Source organism: Cupressus sempervirens, chromosome 8 (genome assembly GCF_028749045.1).
Source record: "Cupressus sempervirens isolate cs-2001-9-10 chromosome 8, ASM2874904v1, whole genome shotgun sequence".
NCBI lineage: Eukaryota > Viridiplantae > Streptophyta > Pinopsida > Cupressales > Cupressaceae > Cupressus > Cupressus sempervirens.
This window is the reverse complement of record NC_143125.1, coordinates 699,975,302-699,993,539: the sequence shown is the minus strand read 5'-3', so window position 1 is coordinate 699,993,539 and position 18,238 is coordinate 699,975,302. Positions and strand designations below refer to the sequence as shown.

Sequence of the window (18,238 nt, the reverse complement as noted above, 5' to 3'; positions counted from 1 at the left end):
AATAGATAAATGAGATGCTACATTCACAATTCGTATCTTTTTGTACTAAACACATTTGGGTCTTTTTTATTTTAAACATCGATTTTAAGTTTCCAAATAGAGATAATTAATTATAGTACCTAGCATGTCATGGTTTGCAACTAATGAGGGCTTTTGCAATAGATAAGATAAGATAAGAAAAGATAACAATTCAATTACATCTCACTATTCTTAGAGATAGTTCTAAAAAATAATAGAGTTATCAAATTAGAGTGAGTATTTGCAATACACTTATTTAAGGTCTCACTAGATTGATAAATGCATAAATCGTCAATTGGCATCTATGCCAAAAACTTAGTTGCAATACACCACACTTATTTAGGGTCGCACTAGATTAATAAATGCAATCATTAAGTTGTCAACTGGCATCTACGCCTAAAACCTAGTCATCCTATTTTAATAGGATTGCCATGTTTTTTTCGTATACTCGTTTTGGTGAGTATTGAATGTGCCCTCATTGCAAGATTGGGAAATAATTTATAATAGTACCTAGCATGTCAACATTTGCTATAAACTACACATATTTAGAGTTGCAATCGATTCATAAATGCAATCACCAAGTTGTCAATTGCCATCCATGCAAAGAACTTAGTCATTCTATTTTCATAGGATTGAATTTTTTTTCCAATACTTCATACAAAGTATTGAACATGGACTCATTGGTCCATCAGCTTATGCTCAAAGGCTCTGATCAAGCAACACATCCTTTAGCGTATAAAGTTGTGTAGCGCCTATTTCTTGTTTTTGGGGTCAATTGTTCTGTAGATCAATTCGGATAATTCATCAGCGGCAATACTCGAGACTTGGATGATGGAAATTGTATGCATGCTCACATTTCTCATATGATCATCAATATACTTTTAACGTGGGCTAAATCACGCTTGTTAGAAAAGACACGTTTCGTATCCCTCATATTTCGTTGGTTCGTGTTAATCGTGTCCTAACTTGGTTATTTGTTGGTTTTGTGGTAATTGAACGAGTATTCAAACAACCTTATACTATTTGTGTACAAGTTGATTTCATTGAATGGAATTAACTGAATGAACACAGTATTGTCAGTCTTCAGTTATCATCTCTCGTCTTTTACTTTTGGCGTTTGATCCTTCTGGGTTTAGCGTATGCTTCTTTTTAGGTTGTAAATTATATCTTTCAATCATAAATCCATCATTGCCATTATGTAGTTAACAAGCATTTAAATGTTCAACCATTGTCATTGAGCAAATGAGCTTGTTTATCTCTTACCATATTTGTTGTTAGTTAAATCTTTGTTGGCAGATAGGGCTCTAGCCCACACTTGTGTACATCCTCCATGCAGCTACTGATTTGACTGTGGTCTCTACTTTTTGTCACTTAATATTGAAATGTGCTTTAATGAAGCTTTATTTAAGTAATGACAGCAGACTTCCACAATCATTAGTATCCTTGAATTCTTTCATCCTCATGAGGGATCATTAATATATTTGAATCCTCTGATTTTTTGTCGCTTAAAATGCCCAAAAAACAAGTAAAGCTTTGTTTTGAAATAATGACAAGCCAGTGATAAATATTGAAATCAGACTTTCACCAATCATTAGTATCCTTGAAATCTCGATGGATCGTAGAGTATGACTTGCAATGTTAATGGTAGAAATATTTTCACAAAATCAATAGCCAGAAAATATGTATACAAAAACTTTATTGAATTTAAAAGAATTATTTTGCCATAGATGTCTGGCCAAAAAACCAATGTCGTATTCAACATATACCAACATTAGCAATACACAAGGGCGCAGATTAAGAACAAGGCACCCAAAGGCTGGAAATTATTTTAGTTACATTTAGGTTTTAACAAACAAATGTGCTCAAGGGCGATGAAGTCAATGGGAGATTATATTTTCAACTGTTTACAGCATAAAAATGAATGAATGAAGGATGTTAATAACGTCCATGAGGCCAAAGCAGCCTATAGGACCCGCCTACTAACTACAACCTAATCCAGCTATAACTCTTTGACCAACTCTTCTCTTCGGTGCATGTTGATGATCAAGTTCGCTGCCTTGTACAACCGTTTTGGTATAACGGTGGATTCAACTAAGTCTTTTGCCTCTTCTACTTACGAGAATATCACAAAAAAATGCACAAACCACACACCTTGCAACTGTCTCATTTAAGTCTTGCCGACTCTGACTTGTGCACATCATGCACCTAAATAAAAATCAAGTGAATGACACAGGCAATATTGTACGGAAGATTTTCTACAAAAACTTACCAAATAAAATCAATGTACAAGATTATGTTGCTGGAACATGCAAGTTAAGAGATTTTCAAGCAAATTATGGCTTGAAATTTGGATACATTGATTAGGATACTTCACACGTGGGAAACAAATTTCAAACATCACTACACCCAATTTTTAATTACACTGTTGAGGAATTAATCATACTACCTTGAAAAGGCATTTCAGAGAACTGTAGCAGCAAGAGAATTGTGCAGGACCAATAATGACATTTGCAATTGCCCACCTAAAAATGTATTATTGGTCTAATAAAAATCAGCTTTGTAAAAGAGCAATTAAACAAAACAAATACTCCCAATAAAATTGACTTAGAACCAATTACATCAGTTAATTTAACTTCTAGCGGACATCATTCATCTTTTTATCTTCAGACTTGAGAAGGACAACCAGCTAAAGAAACCAAATAAAAATTTAGTTTCTAGCAATAAGACGAGAGTCCTCGTCCGACTCTTCAGTCTTTACAAATCCGACATGGAAATGGTGGCTCTGAATAATTGTCAAATTGATCACACTTTTACGTTGGAGATCAGTGGACGTTATACTAATACTTAAATGGAATAGGTTAGTATGCATAATCTTCTACAAGACATACTTTACAACATGAAACTCTAAATCAAGAGCGCTTTGCTGAACATGTGCTAAAATACATTGTAACAATGGTGAAGATTCCTGGTTACAGAATATGCAGACACTGCAATAAATGATTTCATTATTTACAAAATCAAATATGACTGGGCCTCCTCTTGCCAGTATCTGTCCTCAACCTCTTCACAGGTTTAGCCCACTGAACATCTTCAGTATCAAGCCCACTAGTACCATTCTTTTCAGTACTAGCAAGCTGGGGCCATCCCTGAGCCTGTCTAGCATGCCCAGGAAGTAAGATATCTTTCTGTGGCAAGCCTCTTACAACCTGAGTACTGTCAGGTGTTTGGTTAACCATCCTAGGTTTTACTACTACTTTATCCCTATCTTTTCGCTTCTTTTTGCAAATCACAAAATCACCAGGATGAGTCACTTCATCTACTTCATCCCCCTTGCCTCTTTCCCTGTCCTGTGCCCGATCTGCAAACATCACCCTAGTTTCCTTTGGCATTTTGGAAATATTTTCCTTCAGTGTTGCTCTCTCCCTCATCTCCTCGCCGACTGCACTACTGTTGCGTGCCAAATACTTCCCAGCACCTGAATCAGATGCCAGATTAAGAGCATCCTGTGACTTGAGAAGCCGAGAAGAGTTTAATTGTTGCTTAGGGGATGATGTAGATGGTGTTGCTGACTGCCCAAGAGAAATCAAGCTTCGTGTTTTGACAAAACTGAAATCAACATCAGGAAAGGCCAGAGCCATGCGCTGAAAGAATATAGCTTGATACCTCCTTGCATCTGCCTTGACCTGTTTGACACAAGCAGTATATCAAGCATAAGTCCAATTGCATCAACTATTATTTCATTCAAAAATTTATCATGAACAATATCTTGTTTTCATTTCATTGATTAAATAAAACCACATTACAGTACCTCATTAGAATAACGCCCAGCATTGTCCAAAACCAACTGCACATCAGCAGCAAAGTCCAATACAGTTGCATATTCACAACGGTCAAGGTGTTGTTCAATTGTCCGTGCATCAATGGGATTAGCAACACACCTATAGTATCCTGGATTTTCACTTCTCTTGGGAAGCTCCGAGAAAAGTACTGTTATGAGTCCTCCAGACTTGTTTATTGCAGCTTGAAGTTTGTCGAGAACAATCTTGCACTGCAAGAAGAATGTACCATGTTTCTTAAGATTAATTATAAAGGGAGCATCCAATCTAAAACATAGGACTCTTTTATAGGACAGATTAAAGAAACAACTGAAAAAAAAAAAAGTTGGGATATTTCCCAGGGTGCAGTCAAAAAATGTCTAAAAAATTAGCAAAATGTGGACTGGGGGTACTTGGGTACTTTGGATACAAGTACGGGTACGGCTACTTTCCAAAATAGGAGGGGGGGCGTACTTGGGTACATCAATTTTCTTAATAGATTTATAGAAAATCCGAAAAAAATGAGTCAGAACAATGGCTTTTGAAAACAAGACGAGTGATAAAGTTTACAGATGTAATGTATTGTTTTCAGCTTCAGAGTTGCAATACGTTTGTAATAATAACATATGCTAACTGAAAAGATGCATAACAGAGAAGGCAGATTTTGAACATGAACAAGAAGATCATAAATCATATAACGATGACATTGCAAGTGATAAAATTGACTTGAACAGTAATAAATTTCACTGTTAATCAGTGTTGTATTAAAGTTTCAAAATGATTACGTGTTGAATTAAGCTTAGGAAACAAGCTGATATGCAAACAAAAAAATGTAACAAAAATCAGAAATCTTAATCAAGGTCCTTTATCTATGATGCTCTCCACTAAGTACATGGTACTTGGGTACGTGTACCCCGTGCTTGGGGAGGTGGGTATGCGTCCTAGGGATGTGGGCATGTGCACCCATGCAAACTAGTGTGTATTTACGAAAGAGGTTTTAGTAAAAAGAAACAAAAATAATTTGGATGGAACTCTCATCAATGAAGCACTAGCTGAGAGACCATACAACTTTGTCCTCAAAGAAAAACAATTTGTTCAAAACATTTTCAACATTAAATAATAAACAGTAAACCAAATTTTGAAGATGACAGTTAATACATTATAGCATGAGCCTGAAGCCTGCGTCTCTTTGCTGGTTTTCTGTTTGTAAGTTTTTTATTGGTAAGCTCTATTTTTATATACATTGCTGAAGTTTTGCATGTGTCTCTACATCTATAATAGTTTCAGCAAACTACTGGTATTCCTGTTAAGATAGGAGCTGTTTTCTCTTTATTGATATAACTATAAATTAAGCCTAGTAAACAAGCTGATATGCAAACAAAAACTGTAACAAAAATCAGAAATCTTAATCAGGGTCCTTATCTATGATGCTATCCACCAAGTACATGGTACTTGGGTATATGTACACCATGCTTGGGGAGGTGGTACGCATCCTAGGGATGAGGGTAAGTGCACCCATGAAAACTAGTGTGTATTTATGAAAGAGGTTTTAGTAAACAGAAAAAAAAAAAATTGGATGGAACTCTCGTCAATGAAGCACTAGCAAGAACCATACAACTTTATCCTCGAAGAAAAACAATTTGTCCAAAACATTTCCAACATTCAATAATAAACAGTAAACCAAATTTTGAAGATGACAGTTAAACATTATAGGATGTGCCTGACGCCTGGGTCTCCTTGCTGGTTTTCTGTTTATAAATGTTTAGTTGGTAAGTACTGTTTTTTAATATATTGCTGAAGTTTGCATGTGTCTCTACATCTTCTAGAATAGTTTCAGCAAAGTACTCATATTCCTGTTAAGATAGAGCTGTCTTCTCTTTATTGATATAACTACAAATTATAACCACTTATTGGTGCTGTGATCCAAGATGTCCACTTGGCTGGCTTAAGCTTTAAGAATCACATTCTGTCATCTGCTTTCCATACAAAAAGCAAAAGTATATATCTTAACTCTGAAAACAATGCAAAATATGGTCACTGGGTATTTGCTAATATTTTTATCACACGGTAATTTTTGGTCATTTTTTCAGTTTATAGTGTTAATTTGGTTATTGTTTTGGTTTATACAATGTTAGAAAAATTATAACCACTTATTGGTGCCACTGTGATCAGGGGTGTCCAGTTGACTGGCTTAAGCTTCAAGAATCACATTCTGTCATCTGCTGTCCATACAAATCCAGAAGTATATATCTAAACTCTGAAAACAATGCAAAATATGGTCATCAAATATTTCCTAATATTTTCATCTCAGTAATTTGGACATTATTTTAGTTTATAGTGTTATTTTGGTTATTGTTTTGGTTTATACCATGTTAGAACTGGTAAGCACATTGCAACTCCTTGCTCTGATACAAAAAAATAAAGTAAAAAAATGCACTTATTTTCAATACACATTTTCTGTCATTCTTGTATATCTCCAAATCTTGATGTAGATTATCCATAGATATAAAAAGCCAAGATTTAACAATGAGAAAGTGTTGCAACTACAGCATTCAACATGCAAATGAATTATTTATAATAAAATATAGCAAAACAAAATAAGATCCTTACCCTTTTCTGATAGATCTCTGCCATGTGCCCCCCTCCAACACAATTTGGAGATCCACCTGAGTGCATCAATTTGGAATCTCGTCTCTCTCTAGGATATTCTGTGGCATCTTGGTTAGGCTCAACAAACCCATTCACTCGGTTGTGCTTAAGCAGAACATGTTGCTTTGAAGCAGCATTTGTCTCTGGCAGACCATCATCAACTCTTGATTGCACAAGCTGCTTTCTCTTAGCGTTTGCACCCCAATGATCAGCCTTGTCATACACAGACTCGCTAAAAGCTCCAACTTCTTTATTTAGTCCTAGCTGTCGCCCATAATCATAACTTGCCTGATTAGAACTTTGCTGGTAGAAGTTTCCAGGGTGCAACACTCGCTTTTCAACATTGGGCTTCTCCTCCAGCTTATCTGAATTCTGTCGAGGACGATTGCGCATGCTACGCTTCCTTTTAATCTTTGGCTGCAAGACTTGTTCCTCTTCGCCATCCTCACGCTCGTGAACCCAACTTCCTGAATGCTGAAAGTCCATGTGAGAATCACCAGATGCAACAATTTCACCTTCTTCAAGCTCTTCAACCTGTGTACAAATGACAAAAATTGTTAATTGATAAATACATTTAAAACAAGAAATCAAATATACTAGAATCACTTGCCAATCTTCACTGACCATTGTTTTTGGATGTGCCACAGGTTTTGCTTCTAAGGCAGCCAAAGATCCAAACTTCTGGGCAGATATTGTGGGGGATGAAGCCTGACGTATATTCAACTTCACATTTTGAAATGAGGACTCTGAGGATGCAGCCTCGCGTTCAATACCTTCTCTAACAATCTTTCCTGCAACATTCATGGCTTTAGATACCTCATTGTCACCCTCATCACATTCTACTTCAGTTTCTTCTTCAGATTGAACCCTATCATTAAGTTCAGGACCAGCAGCTCTGCTATTCTCTTCATCTTCTAAATCCTCTCTAATTTCTCCCTCTTCTTCATGTGTTGATGAACCATCTTTCTCCTCCAAGCTATCTTCACTGTCTTCCCTTTCATTATTGACAATTGCAATATCTCGATGTTTATGAGGCAACTGCTTTTTACTATTTGATTCAGATCTAGGAGGTCTTTTGCTTGGATTTGTTTTCATGTTCCCCAGTTTCTTTTCAGGGACAGGATGCATAGCACATAATCTATCCTCCTCATCCTTGGTACCAATTGGTACCACCAATCCTCTCTTCATTGCCTGCTTGGACATAGAATTAACAGCAGCATTTACTTCTAAAGAACCCACACGAAGCCACTTCGGAATTTGATGGTGTCTCATCATCTCACCTGGCCAATTCAACTCCTCATCCATCTGGTCAAACAGTTCCACTTCCTCTTTGCTTCTAGCAATTAAACGATTCACTTCTTGCATTGAAGGAACATCGTGGACAGTTTCTTGGTATCTTTCTTCATCATGCAAAAGAGTCTCCAATGTCACGCGCCTCTCCTCTTGTGTTGTCCTTTGGTCAAAACGCCCTGCATTTATGACTTCATCTGCCATGTCAATTTTGTATTGCTGAATATTGTTACGAACGAGGCTTTCAACAGAGCCCATATATCGGTCTTTACCAGCAAGCTCATCTTCATCATCCACATTGCCCCCTGTCCGGAGTTCATCTTCTTTCTGGTAGCTTGTTATGGTTTCGACAACAGCTTCCATGTATATAACTTTGACTTCTCTCTTCTGACCAATTCGGTGAGCCCTAGCCACAGCTTGTTCTTCATTTTTTGGGTTAGGATCAGGATCATATATGACCACAGTATCTGCTGATTGGAGATTCAAACCCCTTCCTGCTGCACGAATACTCAGTAGAAAAAGGAAGCATTCAGAACCAGGCTTGTTAAAATCACCAATTGCTGACTCTCTGTCTTCAAGACTCGTCGTACCATCAATCCTTCTATACTGAAGACGTCGCCATTGGAGATATTCCTCTAATATATCAAGCAGCTTTGTCATAGTACTGAATAAGAGCACACGGTGGCCTGTTCTGTGTAGTTTGATAAGAATTCTATCAAGGACCCAAAGTTTTCCACATGATCGCACCATATAATCATTAGAATAATCTTGGCGATAAGGATAACTTAGTAAGGGGTGGTTACAGACCTTCCGCAGCTCCATACACCTGTTCTGCAATGGTACATATGCCCTAATTTGTCGCTTTGGATTGTTTTCTACTCTCCTGGCTTCAGTTTGTGGATCAAGCCTAAGACTGCCTGTTGCTTTAATCCAATCATAAACAGCACCTTGAAGGGCTGACATTTTACAACGCAGCACCACAGATATCTGTTGGTGAAAGAAACATAAGATGATCAAATTTACAGCATTAAAGAATCACAGTGAGTAACAAAAACAAGATTAAACAACATTACCTTGGGTGGAAGAGACCCTTCTACATCTTCGACCCGACGCCGAAGCATGAAAGGCTCCAGTATCTGATGCAGCCTGTGTATTATGATAACCTTTTTCTCAGTTTCAAGCCAATCGTCTTCAGAAGACTGAGATGGCGCATCCTTTAGAAAGGGTTTAGAAAACCAGTCATGAAAAGCTTTCCGATTATCAAACACTTCAGGCAGAAGCAAATTCAAAAGGGACCAAAGTTCCTGCAAATCATTCTGCATACAAGAACACAAATCAACTGGCTCGCACTACAAAGAACTTAGATTATACCATAAACTAGTTCCAGGGAAACAAACAAGACTCGGCAATAATCACTATTTAGTCTCTTTTTTTATGTGGATGCCATATTACACCATAATAAAACATTACAAATCTAAATCATCTTGTTAGCAGACTTTTGATAATTACTACTTGGTCCAGATAATGAAATTGATAACCATCTTGTATGGAGATATGATAACCATAAGCTAGTTTTATCAGGGACTTCCAGTTTTTATATTTCCAGTGTTCTTGTTTTTTGTTTTTTGTTTAGTGTCCTGTTGCATGCGTCAAGCACATTGCCCCATTATTAAAAACTTAAAACTAACAGAACTCCCGCAGGTATAACAAAATATACTTCTTCATCTAAGATAAAGATCAAGGACACCATTTATATTACTGTTTGTGCCAACACTTTATATAGTGAAGCTTTGAGCATTTTGCAGCTGCTTTCTGCTAAAATTATATCCATTAGTATCTAGTAAAGACAAAAGAAAACAATCCTACTGGATGTTCTAGAAGACTAGAAACACTTCATGATTTATGTGCACCTTCATGATGGTAAGATCATGCAAGTTAAAAACTTAAAATTGAAAGAAAATCTAATACATATTTTATGCCTCCGTCATTGTATAATAAAAGCATGTACTGTACAATAAAGTTTTTCCATTCTTACAGCCTCGTCTACGAGAGAATCTTTTCCATAAAATTAACAATGAATCCTCTACAAACTTAATGCAAGAAGAATGTTAACAGAATGTTTAGTTATAATAATTTAAGATAAATTTGATAGGTTTGTCAGAAAGTAGAGAATCTATTGATTCAGTTATCTGCACTTGCACAGAATAGCCTCTCTGTTTTTCTTATTATTTTAACAGGCACATTTGGTCTGGTATGAGTTTATAGCCTGCTTGTTGCTTCTGTAGAAAAGAGTTTATCGGCTACCTGAGGCTAAAAAGGGAATGTAGATATACAAGTGCATATAACTATAAAATTTAGGCTATTCCTCCATGCCATAGAAATTGCAATTAGTCAGTCGTGCCTTTCCATCTTTCAGAAGCATATGCAAATTAAAAGCCTATAATGAAATAGCTGTTTACTAATATAGTTGACTCAAGGATTATAAATGCTTCCTTGTAGTGAGCAAAACCAAAAGATACATAATATAAGCTCTTTCACTGGAAACAGATAATGGTGTATATTTTATATTTGGAGATAACACAATAGCAGACTAAATCTAAGTTGCCGATTCGGGTTTGGGGACGAATTCAGGTTTGTGGGTTCGGGCAAAAAAGAATTTCCAATTTGGGTTCCTAGGTGGGTTCGTAAGTATGTATATATGTGTGTGTGTGTGTGTGTGTGTGTGTGTGTAAAAAAAAAAACATGCATAGTTGTAAAACTAACTCACGAAGTCATTTCATAGTATGAATATATCAATGCTACTTGATCATTGATCAATGCCAAATGTCAAAGATAAGCATTATATACTCACTCATTAATCAATGTTAATATTGTAAAGAAAATCATACATTGAAAATATTAAAATAATGATATTTTAATGTAATCTGAAACACTTTTATGGCCCACAGTCCCAATTAGGGACCCCGCCCGGACCCAGATCTGGACCCAAGCACGAATCCGAACCCAGGCGAATCCAGATCCGGACCTGAGCTCCAGGGTCCGAACAAGGTAACTAAGGACTAAATAGAATGAAGAAGCCCATCTCAAATCATATATGAAATAATCAACAAAAAGTAAGCACCCTGATTTAGCATTAAATAAGACATGATCTTGTAACCTTGCAGAAACAAAAATTACAGCAAATTCGCTTTACCATTTATTTCAATTTCCAAAAATTCTAAGTTCAAAAAAATTCCAGCCTAGATGGATCAGATGTAAACACAAAAATCAATTGGCCATGATAGTTCTTGCTTCTTAAACAGCATAAAAATCACCTAAAACTATGCCACACAAAGTGATTAACTTAATTTGATCACTTTGAAAGATTTCAATTACACTTTTTTTTCTCAAGTTTAAAAATTAGAAAGAACAACAGTCCACGCACCTGCAATGGTGTTCCAGTAAGAAGCAATCGCCTTTGACACCTAAATCTATCCAAATCACGTGAAAGTTGCGATTCTCTGTCTTTCATTCGCTGTGCCTCGTCAATAATGATATATTTCCAGTCCACCCTTGAAAGCTTTGCTCGATCTCTCATAATGAACTCATACGTTGTGACAAGCACATTAAACTTCATTGCACAAACCTCCTGCAAATAAAAACAGAGAAGAGAATAATCCCATTAAGATACATATCACATTTATACACCTATGCAATTTATATCACAAAATGAGAAAAAAAAACGACATATATTGTGGATAGATCAAGAATTTATATGTCATATAAATATTATATTACATGCCAAAATATACCCAGCTTAGTGTAAAGATAACAAGCTTTAAGAAAAGAATTATCTTTGATTTAAAAGTATTTGCTGCATTGTGTATCAAAATTTCATATTCCTTCTGGGACCAACTGCACAATTTTATCCAAATCTTGGGCTTTCTTGTTTACACCAGATATAGATTCATAAGGAAGAGAGCTTTCAAAAAACAACAGAACCTAGTCAACTTACACACTATATTCCAGGAAAAAAAGAACATAATAGAATTGCCATTACTTAGCACCAACTTCAAATTTGTTTCATCAGTAAGCTTCTGTTTCTGATGCTCAGCTCATTGTAATACTAAATGTGGTATTATTTGTTCACCAGTCTCTGGATTTTAATCTGCAAAAGAAACTTTCGTTTTATGGAAGTATATGTCCTTCTCACTACTTAGGTACTACAATTATAGTCTCCTTTAAAGCATATGCTCTAATGGATAACCCATCATAGAAAAGAAATTTGGAATAATTCAGCAAACTAAAGAAAAAGACTTAAAAGTTCGTTACTTAATCAGGAATAACTTCAGTTATAGTGTTTTCAAAAAGACTACTGCATGCACAATCAAAAAACTACCACAAATCAATATTATTATGGTTAAAACTTATTACCTATTTCACCAGGGTTGCCAAATTTAATGCATTCAGTTTGGAATCCATTTCAAAGATAAAATTAAAAAAGACTATTAAACTGGCTTTTGTTATCGGCCCTGTGAGACTATATAAATAGGGCAACAGAGTTTTGACACACAATCCAACTTTGGGCACACAGTTTCTAGCTCTTGTTCAGTTAATACCAGAGGAATAGAGAGAGATCAAGTGACCCTGTTGTGAGAACCTATATAGATCTGTGCACAGCTTTCAACTTCATTTGTGTTGACGTAGATTCTTGAGCCATGGATCTAAAGATGTAACTCAAATATTTTAGACTATGGGATACACATCAATCATGAAGGATTTGACATAGGATTCTCAGTTTTCGAAAAACTTATCGCACATCCACAGACTAGGTTCCAAGAATCACATACACTACCCCATACTTTGCGGTCAACTAAACCACGCATGCAAAGTAGACTAGTTTCTAGTGTAAGCCTTTGAGCACTCCCCAATGAAACCTTGTTTAAACGACAACCAGATTCTACTAGTGGCAGACCCAATATATCTACAAGGTCATATTCTTTCTCCAAAAACTTACGAAGTACCTTTAACAAGCCATATATGTTATTTTCCCAAGATCACTGCAAATGTAGTTACATTGTCATTTTTGGTATATGCTTTCCAAATGGCAGCCATCTCTCTACTATAGAATGAAGTATGGATAGACATGTCCCTACATTACTATTTAATTAATTAATGACAAATAAATATCTCATATATTTTATCCAACTAAAGCTACCAAACATTAACACTCCATCTTAGGTAGGAAGGATAAACAAGATTCATGCACAATATGAATAACATATTAGCTCAACGTAAAAATTGGTTTATGGAATGTCAACTCATTTGACTTCTCGGTTTATTGAATGCCAACTCATTTGGTGACTGTCAACTCATTTGACTTTCTAGTTTCTTGAATATCAACTCATTTGATAGTTGAATGTCAACTCATTCAACATTTAAATGAAGTTATTGTAAGATCGTCACCTTACAATAACTTCTACAAATACAAATGATAATCATTTGGAAGTCGTCACTTCCTCATGATGTACACAGGGGATAGGCCCATATAGTTATGAACAATATTCATAAATTGCAGTTCTCTTAACTGTTTACAATTTATTGATGATTGGAAAATCCTTCTCAACATGATCTACTCCCTCCGAGTCAATACGTCTGAGATCACTGAAGTTTGACTAAACCATATCCTCTATATGCTCCCTCTCTTTCAACGTTGCATGTAATAAAATGTCAAGCTCCTTCTAAATCTCAATCTTCCTCTGAGTTGGAAATCAATCTTCCTTTTTTTCCTGCAACAACATTCTCGAGAGAAAATCAAGGCAAATAGCTTTTATTGTAATAAAAATCACCTTTAATAATTATTCTTAATAATATTATTAATTGTAAGAATATTATAAATTTGAATCTACACTTAATTCACGATAAATATATTCTATTCTATGCAGTAATTATTACAATCTTCACCTTACAAGGTATAATATATATCGTGGTCTTTAACTTGACCAAATTTCTTCTTCTTTTTTTAATAAGTGCCTCAACTTAATACTTACTTGTATCATTTCCTCTCCGCATAGGAATCGCTCTTATGATTGCTGAGTTTGTATAGTTTGCAAACAATATTTTATTTCATATTAATCTCCGTATCATTGAAATCTGCAAAGGTGCTTGCATAAATACTGAAATATACTCAATTCCTACGGCTGAAGTTTATAAATTTTGCATCATTCAAATTTCTTTATTTCCTCATATCAATTGATCAAAATAATTGCTTGTTTAATCATTGTTTTCTTAGGTAATGATAATTTATCAACAAGTATTCGGTTATTGCATATATGTAGTTGCAACTTCTCACCTAAGTTGTCAGTTCGGATTCTAGTTCGGATGCGGGTTTGACATTTAGGTTCGAAATTCGATCAAAAAAATTTTGGACCGGGTTTGGGTTCGTTCGTACAAGAATTTTTTTTTTTTTTAATTATATATATATGCTGTAGCATACCAGTTCATACACCACTATGCTAATCTAAAGCAATTTAGCAAATTCAACCACCACATTTATTAATGATTTGTTCGATTGGCATGACAATATGTCAAAATATAGCACCATAATACCATATGAATGTTTCAGTTCAAAACTTTAGTCTTTAAAACAACAATGTCAACATAACTAACCACTGAATTACTACTCAGTAATCAGTCATAGACTCATATGTGATCAAATAACAAATATCAATGTATCATCAAAATTCATCAAAGAATTCATCATCATTAGGCAGTTGCTGATTAAAAGCACGATTAGTGCCACTAGCGTCAACAATCTCAACTGTAGTCTCAGCCATAGCCTCAAGATCGGCTCCATCACTACTATGTATCTCAGGAGCACCATCTTCAATCGCAAGTGCATCAAAGTGGACTTCCAACTCCGCAGCCTCTGGTTCGACATCCCATTGTTTTGCCTCCCCCTTTTTTTCTGTATTCTCTTTGTGAGTTGTGAGCCTCAAGTTGAATGCACAAACACCAAGTTATCTACTTTCTTGGAGTTTAGTGGGTTGTGTTTTATCGAGTGGATGAAAGAGTATGTGCTCCAATACCTCTCGGATGATGATGAACTAGCAATCTATCAAGATTTGCAAATTTACCAACAATAAACTATAAATTAGAGTTTTGAATATTTACCAACAAGAAACTAGTAATTAGAATGTTAAAATTAAAAAACTAACCTCTGATAAAATTTTGATGGCAATGGGCTGCAAGTGTTGGTATTTTTGACCATGGAAGTACTACCATTTATGAGCATCAACATTGTTCTTGTCTTCAAGAGTCTCACTACCACAATCATCGGTGCTCGCAAAACTCATAAATTCAAACCTCACTACAGGTCGTAGGTGCTCAAGAAAGAGTCTTTGAAGGGCTGCCTTGTACCCTTGAGCAACTCTAGTGGTACTCTCCTTGAGGACCGATTGGCTATAGAACTTGGAGCTCAATGTGAAGGCAAGTGGATACAAAGGAGTAGTCATTTTGTTCCATCTCTCTATCATGATTCACTGTAGCTCCTTGAAGAACTTTTCATCAGGATCTTGCTCTTTCTCATTTATGATATTTCTAGTGTCCTCAATCATGGAGTCAATACCATCATATACCTCACCCAAGCAAGGCCTATCTATGTCAGTGTATCGGATCATGCTCAATATAGGCTCGGTGATCTTCAGAAGGTACTCAGCACGACCCAACCAAGATTCATTTAGTATCAATCCCATTACGGCAGTTGCTTGATCACTATTAGATTGCCTCCATACGATCCAATTAGCACTAGTTACCATTCTAGTCAATGCGTCTTTAACCTTGATAAGGCGCCTCAAAACAATGGTGTTGGAGGCAAAGCGAGTCTCAGCAACAGATTTTAAAATTAAAACAGGTAATAGATTAAAAATTTGAAAACATACAAAACTTACTAAAGTGGCTAGATTTCTAAAACATGTTTAAATTTTAAACAATTCAACTTACCTTCAAGAGCTCCAATTTCGAGAATTGTCCGAATATGGCTTGCAGCATATGGTGGTTCATGACAAGCATTTGGATCTCTTGTGCCTCTTCATACATTTTTTTTATCCGCTCAACCTTAGTGCCAATTTTTTTCAGCATTAGGTTGAGTGAGAGCACCACACAAGGTGTCCAAAAAATGTGTTCATACTGCTCCTCAACCAATAAGCCGACAGCCCTACAATTCTTCGCATTGTCGGTTATTACTTGAACAACATTCTGGGGGCCAACTTGCTAGATAACTTTGATGAGAATGTTTGCAATGAAAGGACCATCCTTTACCTCTCCTTCACAATCCAATGCTTCTAGAAACATTGCACCTCTTGTAGACACTACAAGAACATTCACCAAAGGACAGTTCCTTGCATCTTTCCATCTATCTGATACTATTATCACACGTGTTTCAACCCATGCATCCTTGATGGGCAACATGGCATTCTCTACAGGAGCCACCTCATCATCCAATAAAATGGTGCGTACCTTCTTATACCTAGGACCCTTGAACCCGTTTGGAGCCACATTAATTGCCCTCACCATGTATTGCCAATACAATGAGCGAACAACATTAAATGACAATCCATTTGCATAAACACATCTGGCTATGACCTGATCAGAAATGTCTCTAGCTTCATTTTGGAATGATGATTCCAAGGGTCCCGCCACTCTATTACTTACAATTTGTTGTTGAGGAGGACGCAAGAATGGATGGCCCTCTATAGGCGGCTCATTAGGAGTGGTAGTTGAAGACATGGATGATGTTTTTCCTTTCTTTAGAGGCCTACCACTTTCCAACGGATGTGAAGCATTTGCACTCCCAGCAGATTCCTCTGTTTGCTTCTGCTCTTGAATATATTTGTTTACGATGTGATTTGGAAGAAACGTTTTAGGTAGCACTCCTTTTACTCCTGGCTTTTCGGTGCAAAATTTGATGCCTTTTTGAGGAATAAAGCACAAATGTGTTTTTGCTCTATTGTAAGAGCTGCTAAATTCCTCCTTGCAATGGCTACAAATCCACACATAACCTCCTCCACCCGCCAATGGTCGAATCATTTGAACACGTTTCCAAAGTGGGGAACATCTGTCGATTTTGAACTTGGGGTTATTGGCTACAAATGCACTTGCAGCCATGATAGAATCTACAAATAAATAAAACAAGTTACAACAATAAGAAGATAACAAAATCACTTCAAATAGATAACATTATAATTTATAACAATGAACACAAATCGTCTAAAGACTAGTGCAAACAATAGTAATAGTGACCTATCTAATACTTATATGCTATAGATACTGAAAAGCACTTCAAATAGCCTAATAGACTAATAGATATTAGATAACAATGAACATCATAACAGTAAAATTAGTAGTGTTTACTAACTAAGAACATCGATAAAATTATATTACAGTCATTTAGGTTTGGCCTGTAAACACTACTAATTGGTCTTCATTGTTATGATGTTCATAAGTTTAACATTAAAAAATTAACAAAACATATCATATATGCTAGTACATACCTATATGCTGTAGCAGTGTAGAGGCTGATTGTAGAGGCTCACGACAAAAAGAAGCCTCTGTAGGAAGCTCGCCAAATAAGTTAATAACAAAGAAATACAGCAAATAAGTTATAACCCAAGCAAATATGACTCAGTCTGAGACAGAGGAGTAGCTTTGAAATATTTGATGTTGCACAGTTATAATGTAATAGCAGTTTGCAACCCCTGAATAGCAATACATGAACCACAAACTACCGCCGTCGCTACCAAATGCTTGAAAAGCAAAACGTTGTCTAATACGTCATTTTAGGTTTTATCTTTCATAATATCAAAGGTCAAAAAGATGACGTGGCTCATAAATTCGTCCACATTTGCTATGCATTCGTCCCGGGTTCCGTTGACGTCAGAGACATTCAATCGAAATTCCTATGCATTAGCCCAAGGTCCGAAAAACAAATTTACAGGGAATTTCAACAGCATTAGACGAATTTGCATCGAATTTGAACCGACTTCGAATCTGAGCGAATCGAATGTCACATTTCTAGGTTTCTAAGTGAATTCGGTAACTTAGCTTCTCACCAATAGAAAACAATCCAACTGAGAGAAAGCATGATATAATTTATCACACCACATAGTATGTTATCCCTAATGCCTGCAATTAGGTCCGCTTGTTAAGAAGTGCTTTATTTTCAAAAGAATTAAGTTTTAATGTTTTCCCTAATATCGTTGGTTGCGAGGAGACAATTGATGGTTATAATATTGTCGAGTATACTATAAGACGTTGAGATATAATCTAAAGCTATATCCTTTTCCTCGAATATCCCTTATTCAATCTAATCATCCTCGTATGCCATATGTTCTAAATATTGATCCCTTCTTAATACCTTCTCAGATATATGTCGTTGGAGACTATATCAATTGATAAATATATACATTATCATTCAACTATTTGGAGCC

The 18,238-nt window shown here is 35.9% G+C and overlaps 1 protein-coding gene across 1 annotated transcript in view; it reads right to left on the bottom strand.

Moving 5' to 3' along the window:
- Positions 1–2,589: 2,589 nt before the first annotated feature.
- Positions 2,590–18,238, bottom strand: part of BRM (transcription regulatory protein SNF2) — a 75,343-nt gene continuing 59,694 nt past the window's right edge. The window contains exons 9-14 of the mRNA XM_089798808.1: positions 11,197–11,400; positions 8,846–9,088; positions 7,107–8,759; positions 6,444–7,016; positions 3,827–4,066; positions 2,590–3,701 (exon numbers count right to left, since the gene is read on the bottom strand). Coding sequence (XP_089654934.1) covers positions 3,036–3,701; positions 3,827–4,066; positions 6,444–7,016; positions 7,107–8,759; positions 8,846–9,088; positions 11,197–11,400 — 3,579 coding nt within the window. The 3' untranslated portion in view covers positions 2,590–3,035. The remainder of the gene's footprint in view (positions 3,702–3,826; positions 4,067–6,443; positions 7,017–7,106; positions 8,760–8,845; positions 9,089–11,196; positions 11,401–18,238) is intronic.